Here is a 27,745-nt window from a genome sequence, read left to right as displayed (position 1 = left end):
TCCCATTAAAAATCTTTATTAAGTCACATGGATATGGAATGGCACAGCATCTTCACTTTGTCCAGAAGGACTTACATGAAATGTTAAAAGTCAGTCATCAAAGCTGCTCCGTATATACAAATAATTAAAATTAAATACAATAGCTTCTGAAAAGTAAAATTATTATAAATACAAAACATGTACAAACTTCTTTCCCTATTTGTGTTCCATTGTTTTTTTAATGTAAAGTTGAGGTTTGTCACTAGTGTTGATCAGTTGTGGGTTAATTCTCCCTCCCCCTTCTGTGGTCTCACGTCTTGATAAGACCCTCTAGAAAGTCTTTTTCTACCATCTCCTCGATGTTCTGTCGAGCTCGGCTCCAGAACACCTTCTGGCTCTCCAGTTTGTGTCCTTCCTTGTGGCCAGGGAAGGAGGCGTCTGCAGGGTTGTTTGAGTAGGTGGGGCCTGAGCGGCTGCTGGCCTTGCTGTTGAACACCTGACTGAGCAGGTTAAAGAAAGGGAGCAGCTGCTCCATGCTGCGGATCACGTAGAGGGTCAGCATAAGGTGACCTGGCTCCCAGGACAGGGTTCGAGTGGAGCAGTCCTCCTCTGGATTTTTCTAAGGGAGAGGGAAACGGATAACTAATTACTCAAGTAGATAAATTAATTTGCCTTCCTTCAGGTGAGGGAGCAGACAGAATGAAATGGACTAAGCTCAACACACTCTTTAGAGAGAAACAAGTCATTTGTCTCCATCATTTAACAACCTCGTGCAGACAGACGGAGGAGAGATACCTTAGCTCGTTTCCTCAGCAGCTTGGCCAGTCGGACCACATAGGGTTTAAATTCTCTCTGGTGAGTCCCCTGACGTCTCACTTCCAATCCTGAATCGTCTGACGCTTCTGGGATGAAAGCCCAGCGGTACCTGAAAATGAGGAAGGATTCAATCAGAAATTACACAATTTGTAACCTTTTAACAAGGAGTCAGAGTTTTTGCAGATAGAAATACAAATATCTCAATCAAAGGTTCATTCATATTCACTTCACACATTGAGATTTGACATCTCTTCCACTTAACATTGGCATTGCAAATGATCCCTGCTGTATTCAGTCATTCAAAATACTGACAGGTATGCACGGAAAATTTGGAAATTTCAACAAATGTTAATTTGATGTTAATGTTAATGATTCCCTAACCCACTTATGTGACAAGACTTTTATTACTCCAGATTTTTTTGTACTGACATCTGAAACTGAGGCAGGCTCTCAGGAGGAAGGGCGAGGGCCAGGTCCAGGAGCTTGCATGCAGACAGATAGAGGTTAAGCCAGCGCTGGCTGTTGTATGAGGTGGAGAAGCCGTTTCCACCAGAGTAGGTGGTCTCCAACCCAGCCACAGATGGCCCTGATGTCCTATAATGGAGTTAAGAGGATGATTCATCATTGAAAAAAGTAACTTGTGATGTTTCTATGCTGCTGCAATCCAGTTAGTAACATCAACAGAAAAAGTACCTTGATATGTCTTCATCAGCTGTCAACTCCTGCTCCATCAGAAGAAACACCTGGACCTGCAGGAAAACAGATATACAATGTGTGATTGAGCATGAGTTAGTTTATGTGTCAAACTGTCTCATATGTAAAAGAGTTAAGAAAGACCTGTGAGGGTACAGAATGTGAGACAAAGAGGGTAGTCAGTGAGGTCTAGCTCTTACCAGTTCAGTGATCATGGTGGGCCATAGTGAGGTGAGGTGCTGAGGAGACATGCGGAGCAGCAGCACTCTGAAGAACAGGAACACCTGAGCATGGAGGATGGGCACCTGAGGTAGACGCAGGCTCTCCACCAAACGCTCTGAAAACAAAGACATATTTCAACCATCTGCTCAGTGAAGATAAACCTACAGAGGCTGAACTGAGATAAGGTCAGTCTTAATGTGGCAGTAACTACATGTTTGTTTTCAGTTCATCTCACAAACCTTCAAATTCACTTAAATTAAAACAATGTTGTCTGGTAATCTTTAGGGGGCTCATACATGGGAAAGGCACAAAGCAAAGCAGAGAGTTTGTATAAAATGTTCCCTCAGCGTGAGGGTGCTTCTGCTGTGTTATACAGTGTATGTAAAACACTGGTACGTGTCCAGTATATGTATGTATTGCTTACCTTGTATGTCAGGGAGGTATTTCTGGTACTGGTCCACTTCACTGCTGTAGATGGTGAAAGCCAGCCGTTTGAGTAGCATGGCTCTCTGTTCCAGCTCAGCATCTCTGTTAGTGAAGAGACTCAGAGAGCTGCTCTGAGCTACAGCCACCCGAGCTGAAGGGAAGAACACAAAAACATTGTTCGTTGTCTCTGCCAGTCGTCAAATTGATAACAAGCTTTAATGAAAGCTGTGATTTAAGAGAGCTATTCCTTCCTGAACTGAATGTCTAACTATAGAAGGTGTTCTATGATATGAATAACATTGAGTTGACTAAACCTTTCAAACTACACTATGTTTTTAACTTGTATAAGCTATGGACTGAATTGAAGTGGAAATGTTAAGGCTTATTTTGGTTAAGTTGATTTGCAGGATTCAGATTCTTTACGGCCTTAGGCGAGATATGATAAGTGTAAATCACTGCAGACCAAGATCAGGTTAATCGTCTGTAAACACACCCAGTGGCAACATCTACACTTATTCATAATTGAGAATTAATTGTGAAGCTTACTCATGAGGTCTCTAAATGTGGTCTTGTCATGAGTCATCAAGTGGTCAATGATGGCTCTCCAGCTGAAAAAGAGGAAAGTATTAACATTCAACATACAAAGAAAGACTGCCTCTTTACATCCGGCATTCAAATCTCCCAAACCAAAATGATGTTTGAAGAAAATATAGACAAGACAATATAGGTTCAATGCATTTACATTTGAATTTGAATTCGGCCGACACGCCGACACAAACACTTGAAGGAATCTTGGTGTTCATGCGTTACTTTTAAAGGAAAGGTATCCTTAAATGACTTCTTTCCCTGATTTCCGACTATCCTATCTCTACAATAAAGGCACAAAAGCCCAAAAATAAATCTATTTGTTTTTTTTACTTGGCCTCCAGGGGGGGCAGGGGGCGCCGGTCGCCCCCCTAATATAATGGTAGGGGAAACACTGCCTTCACCTGTGCACATTCTGTATGTAATATTACAATATGTCCACATGTTAGTCTTTAGTGTTTCACTTACACATGTATTACTATTTGAATGTTTAAATTAGAAAATGACTTCTCACCAAATCAAATGTAGTTGATAAATAGGTCAAAAACGTTTTTTTGTTTTTTTTTACAACAGAGTGTCATACTCAAGCTGTCTCAAAAATCAACTGAACATCATACTTTCTTAAATGTATGTATGTAAAGTGTTGATAATGTTTTTCCCTCCTCTCTTTGTGTCACTTAGGCCACATGTTCAAACCACCAGTCTCTCCCACACACTACTACTCCTACTCACTGGCTGACGCAGGAGGAGTCCATCTGGAAGAAGGTGTGGTCCATGAAGAGGTCAAAGGCCTCCTTCTTCCAGGCACGGCGGGTGTACTGGTACCCGCTCAGGCTGCTTAACAGTTGGATGCAGGCCCTGTAACTGGGGGCGTTGTGAGCACTGCCAGGAGAAACAGGAAACATATCAATCTTGCAATATGACCAGCGATAAGTTGTTTTCACAACTGGCAGCTCATTGCACTTCATCTTCACTCCCCAACATGAAAATGTTTACATGTCATGTGTCTCACCTTCATGTGATGGAAATTTAAGATGTTCAATTTCAGGAAAAATCTTAAAGACCCTAAAGTTTGAAAAAAATTATAAGAAATGAGATGCTTATCCCCACCTGTGGTTGCGGAGGTAGGGCACTACGTAGTGCATGATATTAACCAGCAGTGGGATCACCCTCTCCTTCTCGTCACTGTAGAACACCATGTCCAACAGATGAGCCAGCACCTGATAAATAAACCATTGAACTTAAGAGTCAGAAAGAAAGCATCCATCTCTAAATTCTGAGCTTTTTTAATTCCTTCGCTGGAAATGACATATTATGTAGAGTAAATAACTGCACCAAACAGCAACAGACAATCTGACCTTTAGTATAGTGAAGATATATTACCTGCATAAATACATCTATCTATAATCTGTTAACAGCAAAGAAGCAAAATAAGCTCAGCACTGAGCCTAAATAACCTGGGTGGCAAAAGTTATCTACAAGTTTCAATTGCTCAGCACAGCCCAGCTCATTCACAGCTCCACAAAGTGCAGCAGATTGACTTACTGGTTCACTAATAATAACTGAAGTAGAGGTGGGGAGGGAGCCGTAAATCAGCTGTAAGGATGTCAGTGGGAGTGTGTGAGTGCATTGCAGGGCTGTGCCTGAGAGCAACAAGCTCAAACATTGCTAGTAAATGTGAGGGAGAGCAGTTAGACATAATCCTGATTCACAATCAAAGTTATTTGCCGGGTCACTGACTGATGGCCTGAGACACAACAGTTATGAAACACAGAGATATGAAAGTTTTACCTCAGCCAGCAGGGTGAGGGCATGAACGCTGTACACTGATGGAGTAAAGCTGGAGGCCTCCATCACTGTGAGCATTAAATCTACAGAACACACAAAGCAAACATACTGTAGTAGCAGCTACGTAGCCCAGATACCTAGAATGCCATGCTGAAACATGCAACATATTACGGTTATTTTTCATTCTTGATCAAGCTGTTTTCATTTGATACTTTATAATGCAGACATAATACAGACTGCAGGGAACACAAATACATAAACTGTTGTCAGTATCCAAGCTGCCTAAGCTCACTCTCAACTGAAACATAGAAGCAATGCCTTAATTCTAGATTTTGTGTTTTTATGAAAATAGCTGTTTTATACAGCAGTTATTATTAAGTCTTTATTAACACTTATAAGCAGCACACCTTCTACATCGGCTTCCAGGTTGGCTCCATCCACAACTATCTGAGGGGAAGCCTTCACCTCCAGGTTTCTCCTCAGCCATGTGGTTTGCTCCAGAGAGGAGCCTGCAATTGTTCCAATAGCCTCCACCACCTTATGGGTCACATCCTGAATACAGAGGAAATATTACCTTACTTTAGTGAAAAATCAGGTTCAATATGATGATTTTTTATTCAACACAATAGAATCAGTTGAGAGCTGAATTGAATTCAAGGTGGCAATAGTAATCACCTGCAGCTCCCGTTGGTCCTTCTTGCTTTCCAGATTGGGATTCTTCAAAATGAACTCATTCAAAACTCTGCAGAAAACAAAGAGAGAGGGAGAGATGTGTACAATAAGTTAAAGAATATCATGTGCAAGAAGAGGACACTGTAGTCCCAACAGAGAGATCAATTCAGATTAAAACTTTGAGGAACCTACCAACATGCACATTACTGATACATGTAAGAGTAGTTCTACTTTTGTTCCCCCAGATATTGTGAGGATATAGCGATAACTGTACAAAAGAATTAAGAGATGAGATGAGGAACCAACCCTAGAATAAGAAACTGTCCCGGGGCAGGCAGGCCTAATGGTACCGAGTCCTTCAGCAGCGCCAGCAGAGATGGCCAGCTATCAACTAAACTGGACACAGGGATCCTGAGACAGAGACATGAATATAATGTAATGTTTCAGAGGTTAGAGGCTCTGCACATAAAAAGTAATAATGGCATCCTTTACATGAAGTTCATTAAGATTTATTATATGAATGTACACTGGTGTGGGCCAGCAGTGGACTCACCTCTGGACATAGGCATAGAAGAACTGAAGCATACAGACTTCCAAAGAAAGGTGTTTCTATGGGGAACAGTGAAGAAATAACACAATGTCATGAATCATTTAATTGACATTGTGTCTGTGCCTTAAAGAAAAATGAAAATCAAACATACTCACCTAAACATGTTTTGTAATTCATATATTGCCTAATGGCATGACTAAAATAACATACTAAACATCACAGACATTTAGCCTTACTGTTTCCCTTCATCTATGTTAATGATATTTATGATACAAATCATAACAGATTTAAAACCTGGAGGGAAATCGATGGAGATCAAAGTATTTCAGTATATCAATGAGTTTGAAGAAACTCGGCAGTAGCTCAAGTCTGTTGGATCAGGCTGGGGATCTGGAGGTTTACCAGTTCAAGTCTGGTTGCTGGAGAGATGCCAGTTCACTCACTGCGCACAGCTGAGATACCCTTGAGCAAGGCACAGACCCCCAACTGCTCTGAGCACCAGTCCACGTGCAAGCCCCTCACTCTGACATCTCTCCAATAATGCATGTCTATCCTGTCCTGTTTGTTCTTTCAGGTCTATGTACGGTAAGTGTGTCTAACAATAACAGTATTTATTATTATTTTGTTTTTGTTGTTGTTAAAGATATATATATATATGATTACACTTTTTTTAAATCAAACACCTACCTTGTCCTTTGCTATGGCAGGCGGCTGCTTCAGGACCTCTTTGACAGTTTGCATGACGGTCTCAGTACGCATGGCACTCACTGAACGGACCAGCTCAACCAGCAGCAGCTGTTCTTCACTTGCTAGAGGAATCACCTGAGAGACACGGTTCATATACTTTGATTTAAACAGTGCATCTAAAAACAAACATACTAGAGTCTGGGCATCTCTTTTAAGAACAGTGTTTGTGAAAGACTCAAGAAAACATATTTGCTATTCTTATTTTTCACTTTGAAATTAACACCACCACCACTCCTGTCTTTGATTTCCACTACTTTGAGACATCACTGCTGGGTGAGGTCACAAAAAGCAACACTGACCACTGCAAGCATCAAGATAATACAAACTAAAATCAACAAATCAGTGGGAACGCAGTTTTCTAAAACACTCACCTTATTCCTGACTGGAGTTTTTACCTGCTTCCTCTCATTCCAAACGTAGGCAATGGCTGCCATAAAGTGAGCACCGTGGTTCATGGAGATTGGACCTAGCAGCTCCAATATTTGCTGCCGGAGGTTCTTCAGGACAGATGTTAGGAAGTTAGGTTAGACCTGAACAGCTGATAACTAACAATATAAACAGAATCCATCTTGTCAATGGTAAACCAAAACCCTTAATAATAATAAAAAGTCTTACAACATCATTTGAATCTAAGCAGTTCTGCCCATATTGAAATATTTTTTTTAGATTAAGTTGAGCAGGTTTTTGGACATTTGCCCTGTAATGATTTTAAAATATATTCTGTGAAAATATGAATCACTGTTTTATCTCATACAATTACATAACCACCTGTAGACAAACGTCTGCCAAAACAGGAATATACAGAGCTGAGTGTTGAACATTTTTTTTAACACTCAAAATTGCTTTACTGGCAAAGACCTGCAGAAGAAAATATAATTTTGTGAAAAAGTCCTGGTTTACCTTAGTGGAGCCCAGGTTGATATTTGAAGTGGAGGCAGCAGAGGCAGCTGCTGGCTTGTCCGAGTTGTCTGCTTGATGGAGGACACTCCACAGCAAGGTGACAGAAGACATGATGGTGTGGAGGATGGAAAGGATGCCTGAACGAGCCTCAGCCAGGTGCTTCTGGTCAACGCTCACTTGTAACTGACAGGCAGAATATGCAAAAAAAACAGTCAGTACTTAAAACTGTTACAAAAAAGGGTAAAATCATGCCTTTCTTAGTACAAATCATCTGCAAGTCATATCAATAACAGAGAAGTATGCCAGAGCTCAGAATGGCTGTACAGAAGAAAAGATTTTTCTAGAGATTATAAATAGTGACTGAGTTATGAAAGAGTGCAACCCATGAGTGCTTGGCGCCCTCACCTGGTGGTACTGAGAGGTGGGATCCAGCAGGCAGTAATGGATGATAGCTGTCATCCCCTCCAGAACTGTCAGAATCAGGTCAGGAGGGATGCAAAGAGCCATCCACTGCGGTCTAAAAAAAACCATGCAAGAATATGCAGTTTAAGCAACACAAATGTTTAAAAATGTTTTATACTAAATCTGAAAATCAAGAATCTTAAATACAATTGGCACAGCAGAGATATGGTATGCATTTAGAGTGCTATAGCATCTTTTGGTTAAGAGTGCCATCTAGTGGCTTACTGCTTGATAAGCTGTTTTATATCACTTTTGTTTCTGCATGTTACACCTAAATGCATACAGTTGAACTTTATTTGATATTTCTTTGTTTAATCCCCACATTTATTATATTTCTAATGTATTCATTAATTATGTGTTTTCTGTGGGGGTTATTGTAACGCAGACAAAAATAAACTATACTACTCCTGAAAGATTTTTATAATAGTGACACTCATTAGTACTATCAATACAGAAGTCAATACCTGGTGTCAGTAATCCCGATTTCATAGCGATACTGCTGAAGAAGGTTGTCCAGGTTCCTGCACAGCTGCAGGGTGACTGAAGCCACCACCCTCCTCAGCACCCTCCCCATGTATGGCAGGGTGGCAGTGATGAGTCCAATCCACTGAGGATGCATCTTACATGTGTGGTGCTGATGCAGTGCTCTGATCACCGCACACAGGAACATACCCTGCGCTGTGATTGGCTGTCCATGGAGGTACTGCAGGGAAGTCATTGGCTGCTGAGGGTTTACATGTTCTACTTCCCCACCCAACATCTCAAATCCGGCCCCAGCACTGCTTCCTGTCACTCCACCTCCTGAAACACCCCCCACAGGTCCTCCTTCTCCTCCCTCATCAGCTGGCACCAGGACTCTATGCTCAAGAACAACAAGGCTCTGCAGCAGTCTGAGCAGCTGAGACTGGACAGCGCTGCAGCTGTCTATCTGGTCCTCTGACAGGTTGATCACACTGTCCTCTGACAGACCCTCCTCCACTGAAGCCACGTTGATGCCTGACGACTGTTGCTCATGCCACTTCTGAGCACTGAATATAGAGGAGAGCAAGCAGTGGAGGACCACCTTCTGAACTTTGCACTTTGAGAGCACATCGCTTATGAAACTAGCGAAGCCTTTAGCAGAGCCACCCGTGACTTTGGCTAGCTCACTAAAAAGAAGAGTTAAGACCTCTACACTGGTCAACTGCATGGCCCGGTTCCCTGCCAAGTCCTGAGGGCCCGCTGCCACATGGGCAGAGTAATAACTTCTTAGGAAGTAGAGACAGAGTGAAATAATGATCTCCAGGTACATGGCGCTGCGGAATGAGTGTGAGTGTGAATCCTGGGGGATTGGACAGTAAAAGTCTTTGCCCATGACAGAGACCCTGTGACGGGCTAGGAGGTTCTGAAGCAAAGAGAGCTGTGGAGTGTAGGTGTTGTTGATGCTGGTGGTGGACATGGCACTTACAAACCCCGAGGGAGAGGATCTTAACATTGCTGCAATGGCTGACAGAGCGTGGAGGGCGCGTGAGGAGTCGTACAGCTGGAGGTAGAGCAGGACATGCTGGTAGAGAGGATGGATGTTGAAACGAGGTGGGGCAGAGGATGATCTGCGTCTTGTGACACTAGCACCCCCGACAGTTACACCAGAGCCCCCACTGGGTGAGCCAGTGTCACTTTCAATCTCTGACACCTCTCCCTCCCCGCAGCTATACCAATTCTCCAGATCCAGGCTGTCCCCGAAGAAAATACTGGGAGGTCGCAGTTTTTCAGCTTGATTTGTCAACTTCTTTTGCCTCTCATCTGCTTTCCTCTTGGTTTTCTTGATTTTGGGCTTTGCTCCTGGAGATTTGTCTGCAAGCCTCTCCATGATCTTCCCTTTAAGGCTTAGCTGGGTGCTGCTATGGCTACGTTTACGGGCCTGAGAGTCTTCCACATGCAAGCTGTGGTCAAGGGTGACTGGGTTTGAACAGTCTGGCAATGTGACAATAGAAGGTGATGAACTATGACGGGTGATGCCCTCTCTGTGCTGCTCCTCTGCAGATATATCAGCTGGTGTACCTGAAAAGAACTCCACTGTTCCTCCAGCAAGCATTTCAGGCAGTGTCTGGTGGTTAGAGACGGTAGGTGGTCCAGAGTCGAGACGGAGACCTGTTGAGGTATCTGAAGATGTGCTGTCTGTGTCGGTCTGGGGCCAGTTTTCTGGAGGAGGTGAAATGTCAAGGGAATCCTCTTCTACTAAACACAAAACTCTTTCTATAAGCTCTTTGATTACAGAGGACACAGCCTCCTCAACAGAGTCCTCAGAGATTTCATCTGATAAACCAGGCTGCTGGTCTGAACCATTGACTGTGCTGCAGACACCCTCTAGTTCCTCAAAGCTACCAATTTCCACTGTAGATGATTGAGAAACACTAGACTCAGAGCTCTGAGGCTCCCCCTGCTGGTCAGCAGGCTGATATTCTCCAGCTAGTTGTAGGTTCTCACTGCTCAGGCTCAGTAAGGACAGACTATCACTCAAGGGGTTGACAGTGAGACAGAAAGGCTCCATTTCCCCAATCGCCAGGCCTCGGAGCTCGTCTTGTGACACCCTCTCCCCATGGATGTGACTGAAGTCTAATGGAAGAAAGACACAATATGAAAGGAGGAATATAAACAGGCACATTCAATATGTATTTATTAAAAAGACCCAAGAAAGGCCAGTGGACAAAAATACATAGAAGCTACAAGTAAAACTTTGAAAGAAGAAATATCAGCAGCTCCTTACTGTCAGAAAAGCCAGAGTCCCGAGTGTACATGGGTTCTGATGGCTCCTGATTACATGGTTCAGGGAAGACCTGTGCCCAGTGGCGTTGGGACTGTACCCTCTGAATAGACACTCGGTGGGTCTTGGGATGCAGCAAGATGAGTAGAAGAGGTTCTAATACCCGAGCAATATCATGCCTCTGAAGGACCTGATTCAGCCAACCCCGACCAACAGCACTCGTACATGGATCCCAATAACTTAAACTGTCGAGCATGATGAAGAGAGACCTGAGGACCAAGAAAAAGATTTTTATTTCAAAAGTATTTAACCAGGATAACCTCAAGAGTGTCCTGGCCAAGACAGGCAGCAGCATATTAAACAAGCTTCAGACATAAAACACAGAGCAGATTAAAGATTCAAAATAAAATGATAGTGAATCACACTAAAAGCACTTGGTAGAGGATTCATCTGTATATGGAAGTCCCTTCAAAAAAACTAAAGCACCATAATTCATGGACTTGCATACCTGTCAAATGTGCGATTAAAAGGAGAGGACTTGGTCATGTTAAGATCACGTGTCAAATGCCACAGCACAGAGAACTTCACGTGGGCCTCCAGCCGTACTCTCTGTGAAAAAAGTCACATCTGCGTGAGTTTTATTGACACATTGCATCTGTCTACAGACTAAGTGAAGGGGTGCATGCTGTTATTTTATGTGTGTCATATTCGGGTGTTTGTCTGGGATGTAAAGTGTTAACGGAACAAACCTTGTCTCTGTGCATGAGTTGCTGGCTGATGACGTCCTCACAGATGCTGGAGGAGGGCACCAGGTTGTGGAGCTGGTAGAAGAGCTCCACGCTGCGTTGATGGTGCTGAGGTGTCCCCTCACTCAACTGGTCCCATAAGATCAAAGCAACATTCTAGAAACAAGATTGAGGTTAACACTGAAAATAAACAACACTTTTAAATTATAAGCCAATTAATAGTTCAACTATATTCCAAAAGGAGGATTCTACCTTGAAGAAGTCTGTCTTGTCAGCAATGTACTTTAGGATTCCCTGAGTGAGTGGTGGCCTGATGACAACAGCTACGCGACCCTGGCTGGGGCTCATGGGCTGCGTGGACTCAGGACTGCCATCAGATGCCACACTTTCAGCTGTCACAATGGCAACTGACTGGGTGAGTCCCACGAGGTCCATAAGCAGGGAGATGGCAACACCCTGCAGGCTGAAGTCATTGGCCAAGCAGCATGCATCCATCAGCGTCTGCAGCCACACTGGCAGACGGACCTGCTCGCTGTCTGTAGAGCAAAGGATTTCAATGTATATATCAAGAAAATATATTAAAAAAGATGGTACATATTCCATTGACCCAAACCATTACAGATGACATGTTTTGTGTCTTCCCACTGATCATGACATTACAGTAAATGCAGCACATTGTCTTGTACTTTTTTCAAACATATAAAGTAATAGCACATTTATTTATAAAGCACCTTTTAAAACACAGTTACATAGTGCTTTACACCACAAGATAATTCATTGAATAATGAATTAATTGAATTGATAATTAATATCAATATATTGAGCACAGGACCAGAGCTGTCAGGTTATATAAAAACATTAAAATAAAAAAACAGCTAAACCAGTAAAATCTTCAAATAATATAACAATCAAAGAACGTTGACAGTTGCAGGTAAAATAAAAAAAGCAGCGACTAGGCTCATCAGGTATGAGTCCATCTGTGATGTAGGAGGTGGCAAGTCTGTGTAGGGCTTTAAATTGATGAGTAAGAGTTTAAAATCTTAAATTTAAACACTAAAACAATTGCTTACCATAGCACTTGCTGAAAAAAAAAAGCTTATTGTTTTGGGCACTTACCAAACTGTTCTTCTTGTGGGGGTGAGGACTTAAGGTTTCCCTCTGCGATGTACACAGGGAAACTGGAGCACTCTAGGAAGAGCTGGCAGGCAGCAGTGAAAGCAGCAACGAACTCCCTCTGGACCATCCCTGTTATTGAGCACAACTCCATCTGAATGCTTTGCTGGGAGCCCTCTGAAACCAGAGTACCTGACTGCATTACTTCACCTCTTTCAGCTTCAGCTTTATGTCCCTGCCCAGGGGTAATATATAAGCTGATTAGTCTTGAGAGAAACAGCTGGAAATGCTCCAGGCAGCACTGCATTACTGGTTTGTCCAAAGGTTTGGTCTGAGATGGGCCTGAAGAGCGGCGGCCTGTTTTGACTGCTGGGTTAGGATGAGGAGTTCGCTCTGAATCCTCAGGGCCATCACCCTGGTACTGGACAAAGTCTGTGAAGCCACTTTCTGAAGAGCGACTACTTGGGTGGTTTTCCCCATCCTCAAACACTTCCCCACTGCCAGGTGGCTCCAGAGTAGAGGGCAAAGCCTGCAGGAGGATGGAGCATAGAAAAGTTCATGAAGTAAGTTCGGCAAACTGTGATGGGAGCACAGAATGAGTTAATGTGTGTGTGGATCTGAAGATACAGGCAAGCCAGGGAAAGTCCACTTGCAGACTGTATGTTTCCACTGAGCATTTGTGACAATGATACCCCAAGGTTGCTCCAACTTTATTTTAACAAATAATCATGACATCATGTCTCTGTTTCTTTATTAAAATAGAGTAGATGATAAATATACAACCCTAATGTAGGCTCTATTTAACTAAATGTCCCAATATTTCATTGTAGTGGGCCAGCATGCAGGAAATGGTTTAACCTGGAACTGATCTTCAAAATAAAAAAATAATCATCATTCATCAATGTAAGTAGTTACACCTGTTTTCTGAAAATGTGTTTTCAAACGGTCTAATTTTTCTTTAATGGCGGGTCAAGCAGCTTGTTCAAGGTTTAAGATGTAGTTTAGATCAGATAGAGAACTTGTGCTTATTATTAACATGTTAACCTCACCGTTGCACAGTTGTGTGCACTACACAGCTGTTGGGTTTCCCATGAGGGATTTGTGTACCCTGAACTGCACACCAGGCTAGCATCTTGCCGCAGACAGACTGACAGACTTCATTTCACATATTTTTTTGTCTAAAGAAGCCTCTGAGCCTGATGGCTTCCCTGGATGTATTTAGATAGAGGCAGCAGATACATTCTGAAGCCTAGCCTCAGATGGCACATTAGATAGCATGTTCTCTATATATCCCTCAAGGGTGGGGGTGGGGATGTGAGGGTGTTACAGTAATAAGGGGATGTATGTGGAATGTTTTCTGCTCCAATGGTGATGGCTCACCCAGGAGGCAACACAGGCTGGTCTACTCCTCTTCTTCCTCAGAGAGAAAAGGCGAGCTGGGCTCAGCTGTTGGTTAAACCATCTTCTGTCTTTCTAACCGTCCTCTCTTCTACTCCTCCTGGGCCTGACCCAATCTATCTAGCCATAACCATCTCTGAACATGAGAAAGACTGACTGAACTTTTTATCACAACTCAACGAGCTCGATAAACACTTAAACAACCAGGCTGCTGGGCAGGGACCAGGAGGACTGGGACAGCCATATGAAGCATTTGCTCTCAATAACTTTTCAAATGCCTTATGTTTGAGGGAGAGTGGGCTGGCAGGGCCAGTCATGGGACCAACTCGCCAGCATGAGCACAGGGCTGGAGACTAGCAGGAGGCAACAAGAGCTGGAAGAGCTCTGTTCAGGGACCAGGGCACACCATCAGAGAGTGCACTGATGGAGTTTTGGGCAGTAACTTGTAGGGGAAGTGGGTCAAACTGGGATTTGCTTTTACTGTGGAAATTTCAAGGTCTATGCTTTTATCAAATGCGTTTTAAAGGATCAGAGAAAGCACAGAATGATGGCTGGCTGTTTTTCAAAGTAAAAAGTGATTTGCATCACTTTGTTTTTTTGGAAGTGAATGTTTTTGTTTTTTTTACTGACAATTTAAGTCAACTGACCCTCTGATCTTAACATATTTAAAGTTATCAAGTCAAGATGTAGCAGGAAATGAATGAATACCTCTTCTGATAGCCATAATGATCTCCCTTTAATACTGTATGTTTGAACATTTTTTGACAGTTTTCCTTACCCGCTTGTCTTCCTTTTCTCTGCTCTTATCTCTTGCTGAGTTTGAGAGGTTGCCAGTGGAAGTTGCCAGGCCCTGAGCCCCGGGGACTGATGGGAGGGCCAGAGGAGAAACCAGTGGAGGCTGTACTTTACTGAGGATCTTTGAGCAGAGACGAAGGCAGTGGGTGAGTTCTCCGAGGCCCAGAGTCTGCAGGTGACAGGTCAGTGCTGCCACCATACGCAGCAGCAGTTGAGGGAGATGCTCTGTCTGGATCTCTATGTAGGTCTCCTGGAGACGTTAGGAAAAACAGGTGTCAGTGTGGACTAAGCTTCCCTTCCTTCCTGCCATAAAGTGATCTAATACAGTATAAGAATAGAATGAAGACTTGATACTTTTCTGAGTCTGGTGGTAAACTTTAATTAATGTAATATAGTTATAATAAGTTATGTAATACAGTTTTTTTAATTAAATACAAAACACCCTCTAGAATAATCCCATTTTAATTAGCCTGTGGTTGGAAAAGGGAAAAAGCTAACACCTCGAAATGACATGAATGTCATGATAAGTTTAAGGGGTTTTATGTTTTATAGATCTTATATATAGATATATATATTCATCCCTTTTTCCCCCAAACGATTTACTATTTACACTTTGATCAAGTTCTACTGCAAGATGTTCAATTTAACAATAAATGAATTGAATTTATTACCGTTACTTTACGCAACCTCATTTTCCTTACATTTGGTTTTATGACATCTTGCACCTTTAGTGTTGATTTTCATGTGGTGGATTTTTTTGTTTTTGTATTTTATGCAAATATTTTGACTTCAAGAAGAAACACATTTTTATGAATCAAAAAAAGGTAGAAAAAGGAACAACTGAAAGATAAAATGAGCATTACAGCATGGAGTCAATTACAACAGTCATATTTCTTACAAATATGTGAGCAATGCATTAGCACATAACTACATGCATGCAAGCTTAACAGCAAACAAATACACACTGGGCAGAGATTTCATTTTCACAAGATCCACACCAAACAACCAGGGTACGTTTTCACCACGTGTAATAAACTCTAACAATCTCACTTCTTCAGCTGGATCATTAATGTATTAAAATACGACATTTAGTCATTCATTCTGAAATGATCACTCAAAGCAGAGCAGGTATACAGATGGCCTGGGGGATGTTTGCAGGATGTTGCAGAAATGTTATCATAGCCTCAGTGAAGCAGGGTGAGGTGAAAAAGCAGGAAAGAGCAGTACTTTACCTGGCAGATTACCCTCATGCTTCTAGTAGGCTTCAAGGAGAAAGAGCAGATAGTTTGAACAGACAGGAGCAAGCAGAGCACAGGCCACAACACACTTGGTACGCAGAGACATACCAGCTACTCATCCACTTTCCTCTTCTCTCACACAAGATTACAGAACACAAGGTTCTCTTTCTCTCGCTCTTTCGAAAACACGCACAAACAAGCTCTCAAACAGGGTAATAAAGGAGTGAGGGATTTCCAACCTGCTCAGATTGGAAATTCTTTGTAGAAAAGCCTATTATTAAGAGGATACAAACTATTTTTTTGGCAGGAAAACACAAAATCGTAATTTTTGAACCTACAAAGAGATTTCACACAGGAGACACAGGAGAGCGGGGTGCACACACACGCCTCCTGAGTGAAGCATCTCAGAACTGGTTTCAAAAATAATTTAGGACAACAAATCTGACAACATGGAGGCAAATTTAGATTTGTCATGGGGTGTGCTTGAAGGAAACACAGGATTGAAAACAAAGGAGTGAGAGCCAAGAGGGAGTGAGAAACAGAATGGGATGAAAGTGTCCCAAGCAGGGACAGGAAGCGAGGTACGTTAAAAAATTAAAGACAAGAGTTTTTGCTGAATGAACAATGTATCAAATTTGAAGGAAGACAAAAATTGAAGAAAAGGAAATGACAGATGAAGATGAAGATGACAGTAGGAAAAGGAAGACGGACTGAATATTAATGGAAAGAAAGGGAGACAAATTTTTAAAAAACAAGCAAAATAATCAAATCTTATAAGAGAAAAAGAATGAAAAAAGGAAAAGACTATACAATGTAAAGAAACGTGATAGTGGAGTTACAGCAGAATATAATGTAAGGAGGGGAACATGGAAGGTAGAGAAAAAAATGTAAGGAAAAAAAAAGAGACAAAAAGGAAAATTCTACAGAAAGAAGAAGACAACAAAAAATGAAAGATACAAAGACAGACAGAAAGACAGAGACTATAGAGAGGAGTCTCACCAATGAAACAATATCCAGCAGGAAATCCACAAGCTGACAGAACTCTACCAATGACAGCTCGGGAAGATCTAAGCTCCCAGCATGCCGTGGTGCGCGTGTGCTGCTGTTAACAGTCCTCCTGCAACAGAGACGTTTGTAAGTGGGTTTTGGGGTTAGGTCAGCAGACTATGGATGATGACAGAAATCTGTGGATCCACTTTGTTCCATCATGGCTGTAATGCTGATTGAAAATAACTTGTAACGAGCTGAGCATAAGTATAGCGCAACAAAAAAAAGAGGTAGGCTGCATGGCAGCAGCATGCTTTGCACTCCTTTCCTTCTGGATAATTAATAATGATCTCAAAAAGACTTGAGTGACCTCAAAGCAACATTTGTTTCCACTGATGTCACCCACTGTTCTTTAGACTCTTTACTGTAGACTGATTTGTCTTTGACTATGAAACTACTATGTTGTATTTGTTGCTGAGTGATGTTTGATGTTCTTATATGTTTTATTTGTTACCTGCAAATGGACTGCAGATGTAAATTAGCCGAAGGCTAATTCTGGCGAAATGCATTACATTGTTACATTTATGTTTTAATTGCACATGGTCCCTTACAAATAAAATAAAGTTTTTTTAAAAAGTAGTAATTTGAGTGTATATGCGTTGAGGAGTTTTTGCATACACACCTGCAGCACTCCTCAAACCAGCGAGCGATGTAGTCCCACATGTAGTACGGCTCAAACGAGTTAAAGAGGAGGTTGGCTGTTTTGATCAGTTCTGCTGTCTTCTTGTTCTCACGTAGTTTGCTGAGGAAGAAGGAATCATTAGTGTGATGATATGATGGGTTTGTAATGAGATTCTATCGCCTCTGTCAACCATTTTTTCAAAGTGCATATTTTTTTTACATTACCGGTTTATTGTTTAAATTTTACTCAAATTAGTTAGATAATAACTTTTTTGATGATGCTACAACCAAACTATGCTCATAAGGTTTAATTTGAGTTTATCGTATGGTACCCAATGTCTGTAAGGCACTGATGAGCAATTGTGGGACTGGACTGACCTGCTGAGGTGTGTGTGGTCTTTGCTGAAAGGACTCTGGTTCTGGAGGTCCAACTCTGTTCTGCACTGCGTGTGTAGAGTTCGAAACACCTCAATCAGAACATCCTCTAGGATTGCTGGACCTGAAAAGCCGGATATGAGATGTTATGAACTGAGGATTTATTTCATTGAGTATGTGTAATAGGCTGCTTGTATGTTAAACATCCTTATTTAACCATTTACAACAGTAACTGACTGTATATGTGTTAATACATAGAAAGACTGCTTACCCAACTCCGGTTTGTCCAGCAGACTAATGAGGATGCGAAATGGCTTAAGGTCATGCATGAGTATGCTTTCTTCTTCTCCACCTCGGGCCTTACCCTGCAGTATCCCCACCATTGCCTAAAGAAGGACAAACACACATACACAGACAAACAATCTAATAACAGCAGAGATCAAAACTTCTAAACTCCAAAGTCACTTTAGACACAGTGGAGGGAGGACACAGTTGTTGTTTTTTTAGGCTTTTTTTTAAAGAATTTGGTTTCAAACCCTTTTGATTTTTTTTGTTTTTGTATGTGTTTCACGCTTCGTCTGCCACATAATGACTGGAGCCAAAAACAGACGGTCTCTGTAGAATAAACCTTCTCCCAAAGGAGGGAGCTCCAATAGCTACCTCAGAGCAGATGGTAGAGCGATACACAAAAAAATGAAATAAATAAATAAACACTAAAAAACAAAACTTCCCCTCCTGGTCGCTCTTTGTGCCCTGTGTTCCAACCCCTGGAGTACCAGGGCACACATGCCAGGAGGGTAAAGGCTGTTTTCAGCGTGAAAATACAGAAAACCCAACTGTGTGTGTTTGATGGTGTGTCAGTGTGTGTGAGTGTGTGTGTAACGCTCCTTAGGAGAAGTGGGAGCTATCTTCAAAGGGAAAGGTCTACAGGAATAGGAGAACACAGTACAGAACATATAGATGCAAACCCCAGGGAGGATGTGGGAGATGTGAGGAGGAGTAATATTGTACAGCAGATTTCAACAAACACACACACACATTTCCCCATAATGATATTCCTTGGCTGTAATGAAACATCTGATTTGGTATTTTTTCAGAATCTAATATTACACATGCTTACACAAAACATTTTTCATGTGTTACTTTAAACTTTTTTCATTCACTTAAGAGCTCACCTGAACAAGCATGTCTTTAGAGAAGGTGTTGAAATATTGGCTAGCATGCTCCTCTGGGTTGCTCTGACGAGTGCTCCGGGGGCCTGTCATCACCCCGTTGTTATCAAAGCCTTCAGAAAACAAAGACATACAATTACGATCAAATAAAAACATCTCAGGTGTACATTCTGGAAAAAAGTTAATCCCCTTCTCCTTATTCTTCTCTCCCCACTCTGATTCTGGTTTTGTTTTAAAGAAGAAGAAGGTCGTCTGCTCCTTTTGCTTTCCTAGAGATGTAGAATGATCTAATGCCGTCTATATTCTGAGTTGTTTTGAAGAGAAGAGTAAGCTTCAGTGACAGTTGTTAGCCATGCAGACACTTACCATCATGTTCATCCACAGAGAGTTGCAAAGAAGAGAAAAATAAATAAAGACAATGACCACAACAGATACTGGTGTCTTCCACAGAAGGAAAAAATGGACATACAATTGAATAGTTACAATTCCCTTCTAACTATTCAAATCACAAAATATACACAACAGAGGAAGGAGTTGGTAAAATCCTGACTTCCTGATTTTTCAAATTCTTTAATTAGAGGAAATCCTGCTGGGTCTGAATCTCAGTGCCTGTGTGTGTGTGTGTGTGTGTGTGTGTGTGTGTGTGTGTGTGTGTGTGTGTGTGTGTGTGTGTGTGTGTGTGTGTGTGTGTGTGTGTGTGTGTGTGTGTGTGTGTGTGTGTGTGTGTGTGTGTGTCATACCAAGCAGCCAGGCATAGAGTCTGCGGTTGAGGGACATGTCTCGTCTTAAAACCACATGCAAAGCTGCTGACAGGATCCGGATCATGTCAGGGCGGGTCGCCTGAACACAACACAACAGTAACGATTGGTTCTTTCTCATTTATATACTCACTAATAATCACAAACAAACACACATACAGTGCAGAGGTCAGATAAGAGCACTGTCCCAGTCTTATTGGTCCAGAATCTGGAAAGTAACTAATTTGTTACTAGTTACCACAAATAGTAGTGGCATTACAGTAAGGCGTTACTTAGTAACGGGTTAGTCCTAACACTGGTCACCACACAAACACAAAAACATACAACCAATGTCAATGACGCATATTCAGATGTTCATCCAAGCGGCCATTACTCTGCTCATATTCTATTTTACATAGCAGTTCTTTTCTTTTATTAGTCTGTATACAAATCTGTCTTTTATAAATTATTTTCTTATCAATTTGTATCCCTTACCCTGCAAACCCTGCATTAACTACTATATCATCAATTGGCAAAACTCCATACAACATGCAAACATTGAAGCTGACATTCAACCCGAACCTGAAGATGCAGAATGCTTAGAAAGCAATTATCCTTCTCCATCAGTCCTTCATGATATGTAACACCCATGCTCCATGTACCGTATTGTTGGACATAATACACACATCATTGTCATTCTGCATTAAATGCCTTTCAGCCAGGCCTCAGACGAACAGCTTTTCATACCTGGCTCATATGGAACGGGAAGCAGAAGAGGATCAGGTCCAGGGTGCTCCTCTGCACCAACACACTGGAGTCCTGGACTGAGGTACTGACCGCCTCCACCTGGTGAGAGCAGACGCACACCTCTATTTAACAAGTCAATGTATTTAAGAAAATGTAGAACATAAGAATAAGACAACTTAACACTATTAACCCATTCAAATCAACACAGTATTTAAAGTTAAACCTGCAATGTGCAAACAATCTAAAGAATTAAGACATGCTAGTTGATTCTATTTTAATGTCACTGATGTTTAAATATTTAAAGGGATACTTCACTCATTAGCATTAAGCTTTGTATCATTAGAAACCTGATAGTATTTTTGAATGGTCGTGCATCCTGCCCTCATTTTCCCCTGAGATGGGAAATCTTTGTATTTCTAAGTCTGAAAAGGAGCTTTCAGTGACGCAAATATCATCATATTGCGCCATCGGCGGCTGTTGCGGTTAGCAGGGTGAAACTACAACGCTAGTTCCTGATATTTTCGATCACTGAAGCTACAGACCAATCACAGATCAGTGGGTGGGACCTCACTCCCAGAATCGAAACTTAACGTCCACCATATTGCTTGGAATGCTATGCTAACAGGCTCTATGGAGAAAGCTGATAATGGCGAAAAAAGCTGATATGGATGAAGGGGATTTTGAAGGTCTTCTATCTCTACGAGCCGCAATAGCGGCCGCAGCACCCGAGACACAAGGCCGGCCTGTCTGCGGCAGTGAGGACGAGGAGCCGGAGCCGGCTAGAGCTGGGGCGGACTGGTAGTGTTGGTGCTCTCACTGTTTGCCTATGGACACAGACATAGAGTCTGTTTTCTGCCAGGAATTTCCTATGCCAATTCCTTCTGGAAGAAATCTCGGAATCACTTGTGTAAACGGCCTTATGTGTTGAAGTAAATATGTCTGTAAATAGAGGACCTTAGTGAGAGTGGTCTGCGGTGCTGTGCATTCTGGGATGAGCCAAAAAGACACTTTCTGCCTTTTCTCGGCCAAGAAGGCACCAACTTCAAAATGTATTTCACATTTCTACTACATATATGACCCAATGTCAATACAGATTCATGTTTCAACAGGTGAAGTATCCCTTTAATCTGATAGACTGCTGATCAAAGCACAATATATGTGATAATGTTGATAACAAAATGATGGCATGGAGTGTTTGAAGTTCAGTGTGCTGTCTTATACCATGAGTTCAATGTCACTGCCTATGACATAGAGCTGGTCCTCCATGGAGAGCTTGCGATTGAGGTGCAGCAGAACAAAGGACACCCCAGGGAGACGCACAGCAGGGCTGGTCAGGATGCTGCCCCACAAGGCACTGTAGAAGGCGGACTGCTCCACTGCTGCAGCCACCTTCTCCAACAGGGTGTTGGTCCTATGGAAACAGAGAGGACACAGTAAACCTGCTCGCCAATTGACCTGTGACAACATTAGCAACAAACAGTGATGCAAGGGTTATATTTCACTTTGGACTACTGGTAAATTCTGTTTCTGAGTTTTATTTCCCAAATGTAACATCATTTAACAGCACAATGTGAAAGGAAAAGACAAAAAGAGATAGAAAGACAGAATGAAAGAGAGAGAAAAGAGAGGGAGAAAGTGAGAGAGAGAGAGATAGATAGAGAACATGGGGGAGAGAGAGGGTCATATAAATATCATCCAGTAATGCTCAATCTATGCAATGCTTTAAACAGATCACTTGCTGCTGTTTATTAAACAATTTAGATCTTTATCAGCTTTCATTTGCAGTTACCAATACATGAGCAGGTTTTCAACCCAGTACCTATTCATAATACCTCATTATGAACGTCATATCTCAATCTCATTTGGAGCAGATGGGACACTATGGTGATCAAGCTTGGTAAGACAGGAGATATTTTAAAATGGTAACTGGACTTGAGCTTGTATAACACTTTTCTAGTCTTCTGACTACGCAAAGCACTTTTACACCACAGGTTACACCTACCCATTCACCCCCATTTACACACTGATGACAGAGGCTGATATGTAGTGATTATCACAAGAAACCCTTTTTAACTGCAAAAATTATGCTGCAATGTCAGCAAAAGCACAGGTGATACTCATATATAATATCTGTCTGGGACGTTCATGCAGCTGATTAATGTCATCAGTCATTTTTTGCTTTCCCAACATATACAATTGAGAGGTTGCCATGAGAGCTCCTATGATGTTGTTTCCCCCTCTGCCAATTGTACCACAGAAGGTGTGACTGCAGCGCCCTCTAGTGCCTGTGAGAGTGAACATTGTAAAAGTATTTCCTAACAAGTTCTACAACCAATTTTGAACTGTTTTACAAATATTGCTTTGATTGATGACCAATTGATTGATTGATCAATCATGTGCTCTCACATAGTAGAATCATCTGGTTAGTCGGCCTAGCACAATACTAAGATCAAATAATAAACTAAAGAAAATGTCTTAATTTCTTATAAACCATCAACATGTCTGAAGAGATAAACCCACTATGACTCAACAAAAGACAGAAGTCTTCCACCCTGTCTTGAGTTTGTAACATTAGTGTGTCATGACTCATATATCTCATGTATCATTCATTCAATCTAAAATCAATTCCCTCCTACTTTATGCCATAAACTGATTTCTTCTAATGGCTTTCACCAACATGTGCACTTTAATAATCTTTCCAAGTGTTTTTCTTTCCATCGCTTTGGCTCACCTGTCGTAATACTCTGAGCCCTCCTCTAGACCAGGCAGGACCCCAGTCAGGAGCCCCTGCAGGCCTGGTTTCAGAGTCTTTCCCAGGGGTAAGTAGTATGTCTCATAGAGCCCCAGCAGCACAGGCTTCACAGACATGGCGGCATTGGAGAGTAAAGGGAAGAGCCCAGAGCTGCAGCGTTGAAAAAGATATGAGAGTTGTCAAGATCTGATACTAGCAGAAAGCTTTCTGCTCAGCCTACATTTAGCCACTGGAAGGGGTATAACACGATTACCTGTAAAGAAAGAGGTCTTTGGCCAGCCTCTTGGGACCAATGATCTTGAAGATGATCTCATAGGTCTCCAAGGCCTTGCGGTGGACCCCGCTGGGCAGGGCGGGATGGAGGCATTGGGCCAGCCGTTTGCCTATCGTCAGCTTCTTAGGAACCACTTGGTACTTTGCATTGTTCTGCAAAACCTGAATTAGGATGTAAAGAACAGTAGACATGAGGTATTAGTGCTGTAAGACTGAAGATTATAGCACAATATTATTGAGAAAAAAAAGCATTTAGTGCAGCATTAATGTCGTTTGATGCTGTTTATTGCCTTGTGTAAATGGAAGACACCCCTTAAGTTTAAGCAATGAATGTGTGCCCCTTCCTAAAAGCCACACAGATTAAGGTAGAATGGTAAACAAACAACCACTCTGTAGGCCAAGGGAATTACCGACTAACAGTTCAGAGATTAAACTTTGAAAAAAGCAGTCTGACAAAGTGGCAAGATGGCAATATCATTAGCCTCTTGTTCAGATCACTCACGGTTTCTCTCTGTGTGATGGAGCAACTTAACAATTAAAATAAATCAACTTTGGATAGCAACACCTTGTCCCATTAGAGTTACTGGTCTTCTATGCTGGCCTCTCAATATTTTACCATCAACTAAAATGCTCTCCAGTCAAAACACATCTAGATGCAGAACACGTCATATCAATCTGACTGTGGCATGTTTAGTTCATCCTGAGTAACCCAGGAGTTACCATGTAAAATATTCATGATCTGAATATTGAAGAAAATAACAGTGATCATCACTTTGATCCATACCTTGTTGAGTTTCCCCAGTGCAGAGATGAGGTCTGCCCACTCACTGGAGTACTCAAAGTTCTTGAGGGCTTTGTCCACTGCTGCCACATAGTTCCTGTACTTGGAGTCACTGAGCAGCTCCACTTCCTCTGCATTCATTCTCCTGGGTGGTTAGTATGCTAATGTAAAACACCAGGCACACATAGGTACATCACTCCTGCAATAAAGACAAAAAAGGAAATGGACTTGGTGAATGGATACACTTGAACTTGTATAGCACGTTCCAGGTCTTGTGACAACTGAAAGCTAGTCCAATGCATGTCAAATTCACAAATTAACACCACATTCACACACTGATGGAAGTGACTTCGATGTATAATGCAAAACTGTCCATCAGTACTATTCAATTCACACACAATTCAGTGTTTCCCCTAGGTTTACAGCGTTGGGGGGGGGGGGGGGGGGGGGGGGGGGTGTGACACACGCCGACACGAACACTTGAAGGAATGTTGGTGTTCATGGGTTACTTTTAATGACAGCTGTCCTTTTCTATCAGGTATCCTTAAATTACTTATTTACCTGATTTCAGACTCTATCCACTATCCTATCTCTACAATAAAGGCACAAAAAGCCCAAAAATAAATCTTAAAAAAAAAATATATATATATATATTTTATTTTACTTGACCTTCAAGGGGGGGTGGGCCGCCCCCCTAACATAATGGTAGGGGAAACACTGCAATTACAGGCCACTGGCGTAGCAGTGGGAGCATTTTTTGGGGTTCAGTGTCTTGCCATAGGACACTTTGAGCTGGGAATCAAACCCCTGACTTAGACTGTGAGAAAACTAAGATAAAAATCACAGATTATAAGTGCAAGTTAAATAACCTTTATCCTTGACCGTAAAGAAACAATGCATACATTAAGGAGTGTTTAAGATGGAGCTGTTAATGACAAAAGCCATTGTCTTGTCAAAGGAGAATTTCTGTGTCTGTTGGGACAGACAATAAAGTATATCTATCTATCTAATCAGGAGGAGTAAAGTTTGACATGAGCATTGAGAAGCTGTTATAGTGTATGCTTTGAATGTTTTGAAATGAAGAAAGACAGCCAGCTTACTATATCATAGAGGCATCTTGTTAAAAGAAAATCTGTAAAGTTTAGAGAATGAGAGGACTCAGCATCATGCATTGAATCAGACAATGCATCTCCTGTACCTCCGACAATGCAGTCCTTCAGGAAAACATGTATTTCAGATGAATGGCATTTCAGGCAACAGATTTCTGTGTCTGTTGAACAGGAGAGAGATAACTGTGTTTGGTGTTTTACATCACATGGCCTTCCTAACATCATCAATATGAAATTGGATCTAGTTAGCGTGCAGAAATGTTTAGTCTATGACACACAGCATCACTAAAGATAGGGCTGGGCTATGTGACTAAAAATGATATCACGATTATAAAAAATGTAATATCAGTCGATAACAATAATTATCATAATGTCAAATCACATTTCTTTCCCATTTAAAGGGTTATTTTTGCTCTTGAGTGTAAGTTGAAGTAACCAGATGGTTAACTATGTTTAATAATTCTTTATTGTCAGAAAATGACAGATATGCTTGAACAGAGGAACATTTCACGATCATAAGCACAGTGCTGGAAAACACTCAGTGTCGTTTTATCGCCCAGGCCTAACTACAGCTGACAAGCTAAAATATTACATGGAGTAGTTGAACACAGGTTAACGTTCTAGCAGGTGAAACACCTAATAAGAGACTATCTTATGATCTGTATGTTATCTGTCCTGATTACCTGATAACAAGTGTAATAGTGTGATAGTTAATTAAAAGGATATTAAGCCAACAAATTAGGGGTCTGCTGATACTGTTTTTTCACAGCTGATACTGATACCAAATATTAACAAGTTAAAGTTCATGAGACCGACAACTGATATTTCAAACCAATGCATTACAGTAAAAATGAAAATCTTACAGTCAAAATTTAGTATTTGGAATATTACAAACTCAAACACAAGACTTTGTTTAAATGCTCAACCGGAGACAGTGTTGGTGCTATTACTCGAGTGTTGTGTGCCTTGAAAGGTATTTATATCAGATAATCAGAAAAGTATATGGAGTCTAACATGTTCTTTCAAATTCAAATTCAAAAAACTTTATTTGTCGCCAGGGGGCAATTCAAAGGCACACAGAGCAGTAAATTAACAACAGTGCAGGTAGACGAAACATTTTAAACCTAAAATATAAAGTGTCAATTTAAATACAACTTAAAGCTTAAACTTAACTTAAAAAATACAAAATATAAAAGAGTAGATATAAATGGACAGTGATCGGACTAAAAGATGTAAACAGATGTAACCATAACTATGTGCAGTAGTGACCAGATGTAAACAGAACTATGTGCAGTAAACAAGAAATAAATATATACAGAGCTATGTGCAGGTAAGCTAAATACTAAATACTAAATGATAAGTTAATAAGGTGCATGGTGAATAATGGAACAACAGAACTAATATAAACAATATAACTGTAAAGGTAAATATGAGATAAATAAAGTGACTGTAGTACAATGATGGATAAAATGATGGATGTTCTTGACAATGTTTGAAAACTTTTCAGAAATACACTTTTAAAGAGGCAGTTGTTTTATTATTAATTCTTAAAGATAAAATGATTTTGTGAGATAAACTTTTAACAGATGTCAGTTTTGCTGCTGGCTAAAGACACAGTGTCAACAAAACAGTAACGGTAGAACAGGTACGCCTAAAGTTACCTGTCGGACATTTTAGCCTTTTGTATGAAAGACACATATTAAGAAAATAATTATAAACTCACCTTTAGTTGAGGAATAGTCATAAAGAGTAATAAACGTTATATATAGTGTTTGAGAGAGGAACAATAACGCTTACGTTTTAGCTAACAGCTACCTGTCTCTAGCTAGGTGAGATGATGTCAGCTAACGGTAGCTACATGACACTTAACATTAAAACTCAAAGCTTAAATTAAAGCTTACCGGTGTAGGACATAGGCCACCAATGTCATTCAACCATGTGCCGGGTTCGCCAGGTAAAAAAGGCTGAGTCAATAATATGAGTAGCAGGCTAGCTAACGTTAGTAGGTTATTAATATGATGGAGATGCAGGGCCCCGGATGTAACCCGTTCTTACAAGTCACGTCTCTTTACAAGAGCTCCAGAAGCAAACAATAAATAATTATTCATTACATATTCCCTTCCTCTCAGTATTGTCCTGCTGGGTGTACATAAACATTGATGAGCGCGTCAGTAGTTTCCAATGCCAGAGATACAAAGCAAGTCGATTGACAGCTCCCAGACTGCACTGCAGATTAGCGGCACGTCCAACCAGCAGCG

At 41.3% G+C, this 27,745-nt stretch overlaps 1 protein-coding gene across 3 annotated transcripts; it reads right to left on the bottom strand.

The window, feature by feature from the left end:
* Positions 1-27,745, bottom strand: dop1a (DOP1 leucine zipper like protein A). Of its 3 annotated transcripts, none has more exons than XM_061051202.1 (38): positions 27,389-27,745; positions 24,382-24,577; positions 23,578-23,759; positions 23,304-23,474; positions 21,794-21,983; positions 20,573-20,671; positions 19,829-19,928; positions 19,092-19,201; positions 18,188-18,302; positions 17,920-18,040; positions 17,543-17,662; positions 16,873-16,990; positions 15,868-15,897; positions 14,619-14,885; positions 12,446-12,971; positions 11,582-11,865; positions 11,333-11,485; positions 11,092-11,192; positions 10,587-10,852; positions 8,305-10,435; positions 7,784-7,895; positions 7,379-7,561; positions 6,850-6,975; positions 6,419-6,553; positions 5,735-5,790; positions 5,488-5,592; positions 5,185-5,251; positions 4,917-5,061; positions 4,513-4,592; positions 3,832-3,941; positions 3,454-3,603; positions 2,683-2,744; positions 2,135-2,287; positions 1,689-1,825; positions 1,489-1,544; positions 1,225-1,389; positions 775-904; positions 1-598 (listed from the first exon to the last, which is right to left on the bottom strand). In XM_061051202.1, the coding sequence occupies exons 2-38, from the start codon at positions 24,517-24,519 to the stop codon at positions 290-292; spliced, it is 7,503 nt and encodes a 2,500-aa protein (XP_060907185.1). In that variant the 5' UTR covers positions 24,520-24,577; positions 27,389-27,745; the 3' UTR covers positions 1-289. The 3 variants fall into 3 exon arrangements, with proteins under 3 accessions (XP_060907185.1, XP_060907186.1, XP_060907187.1); XM_061051203.1 differs by having other exon boundaries at positions 19,092-19,174; XM_061051204.1 differs by lacking the exon at positions 15,868-15,897.

The sequence above is a fragment of the Labrus mixtus genome, chromosome 11, assembly GCF_963584025.1.
Source record: "Labrus mixtus chromosome 11, fLabMix1.1, whole genome shotgun sequence".
Classification (NCBI taxonomy): domain Eukaryota; kingdom Metazoa; phylum Chordata; class Actinopteri; order Labriformes; family Labridae; genus Labrus; species Labrus mixtus.
Note: the sequence above shows the minus strand (reverse complement) of the source record. Positions and strands in the feature narration are given on the sequence as shown.

Bases quoted from the DNA above. Each gene is read 5' to 3' on its own strand.
- dop1a (XM_061051202.1), bottom strand. From the start codon at position 24,519: ATGAATGCAGAGGAAGTGGAGCTGCTCAGTGACTCCAAGTACAGGAAC. The intron at 10,853-11,091 runs GTATGCAAGTCC...CTTGGTCCTCAG, and splicing joins TTTAATCGCACATTTGACAG to GTCTCTCTTCATCATGCTCG. The intron at 5,791-6,418 runs GTAGGTGTTTGA...TGTTCCCCATAG, and splicing joins CTGCCATAGCAAAGGACAAG to AAACACCTTTCTTTGGAAGT.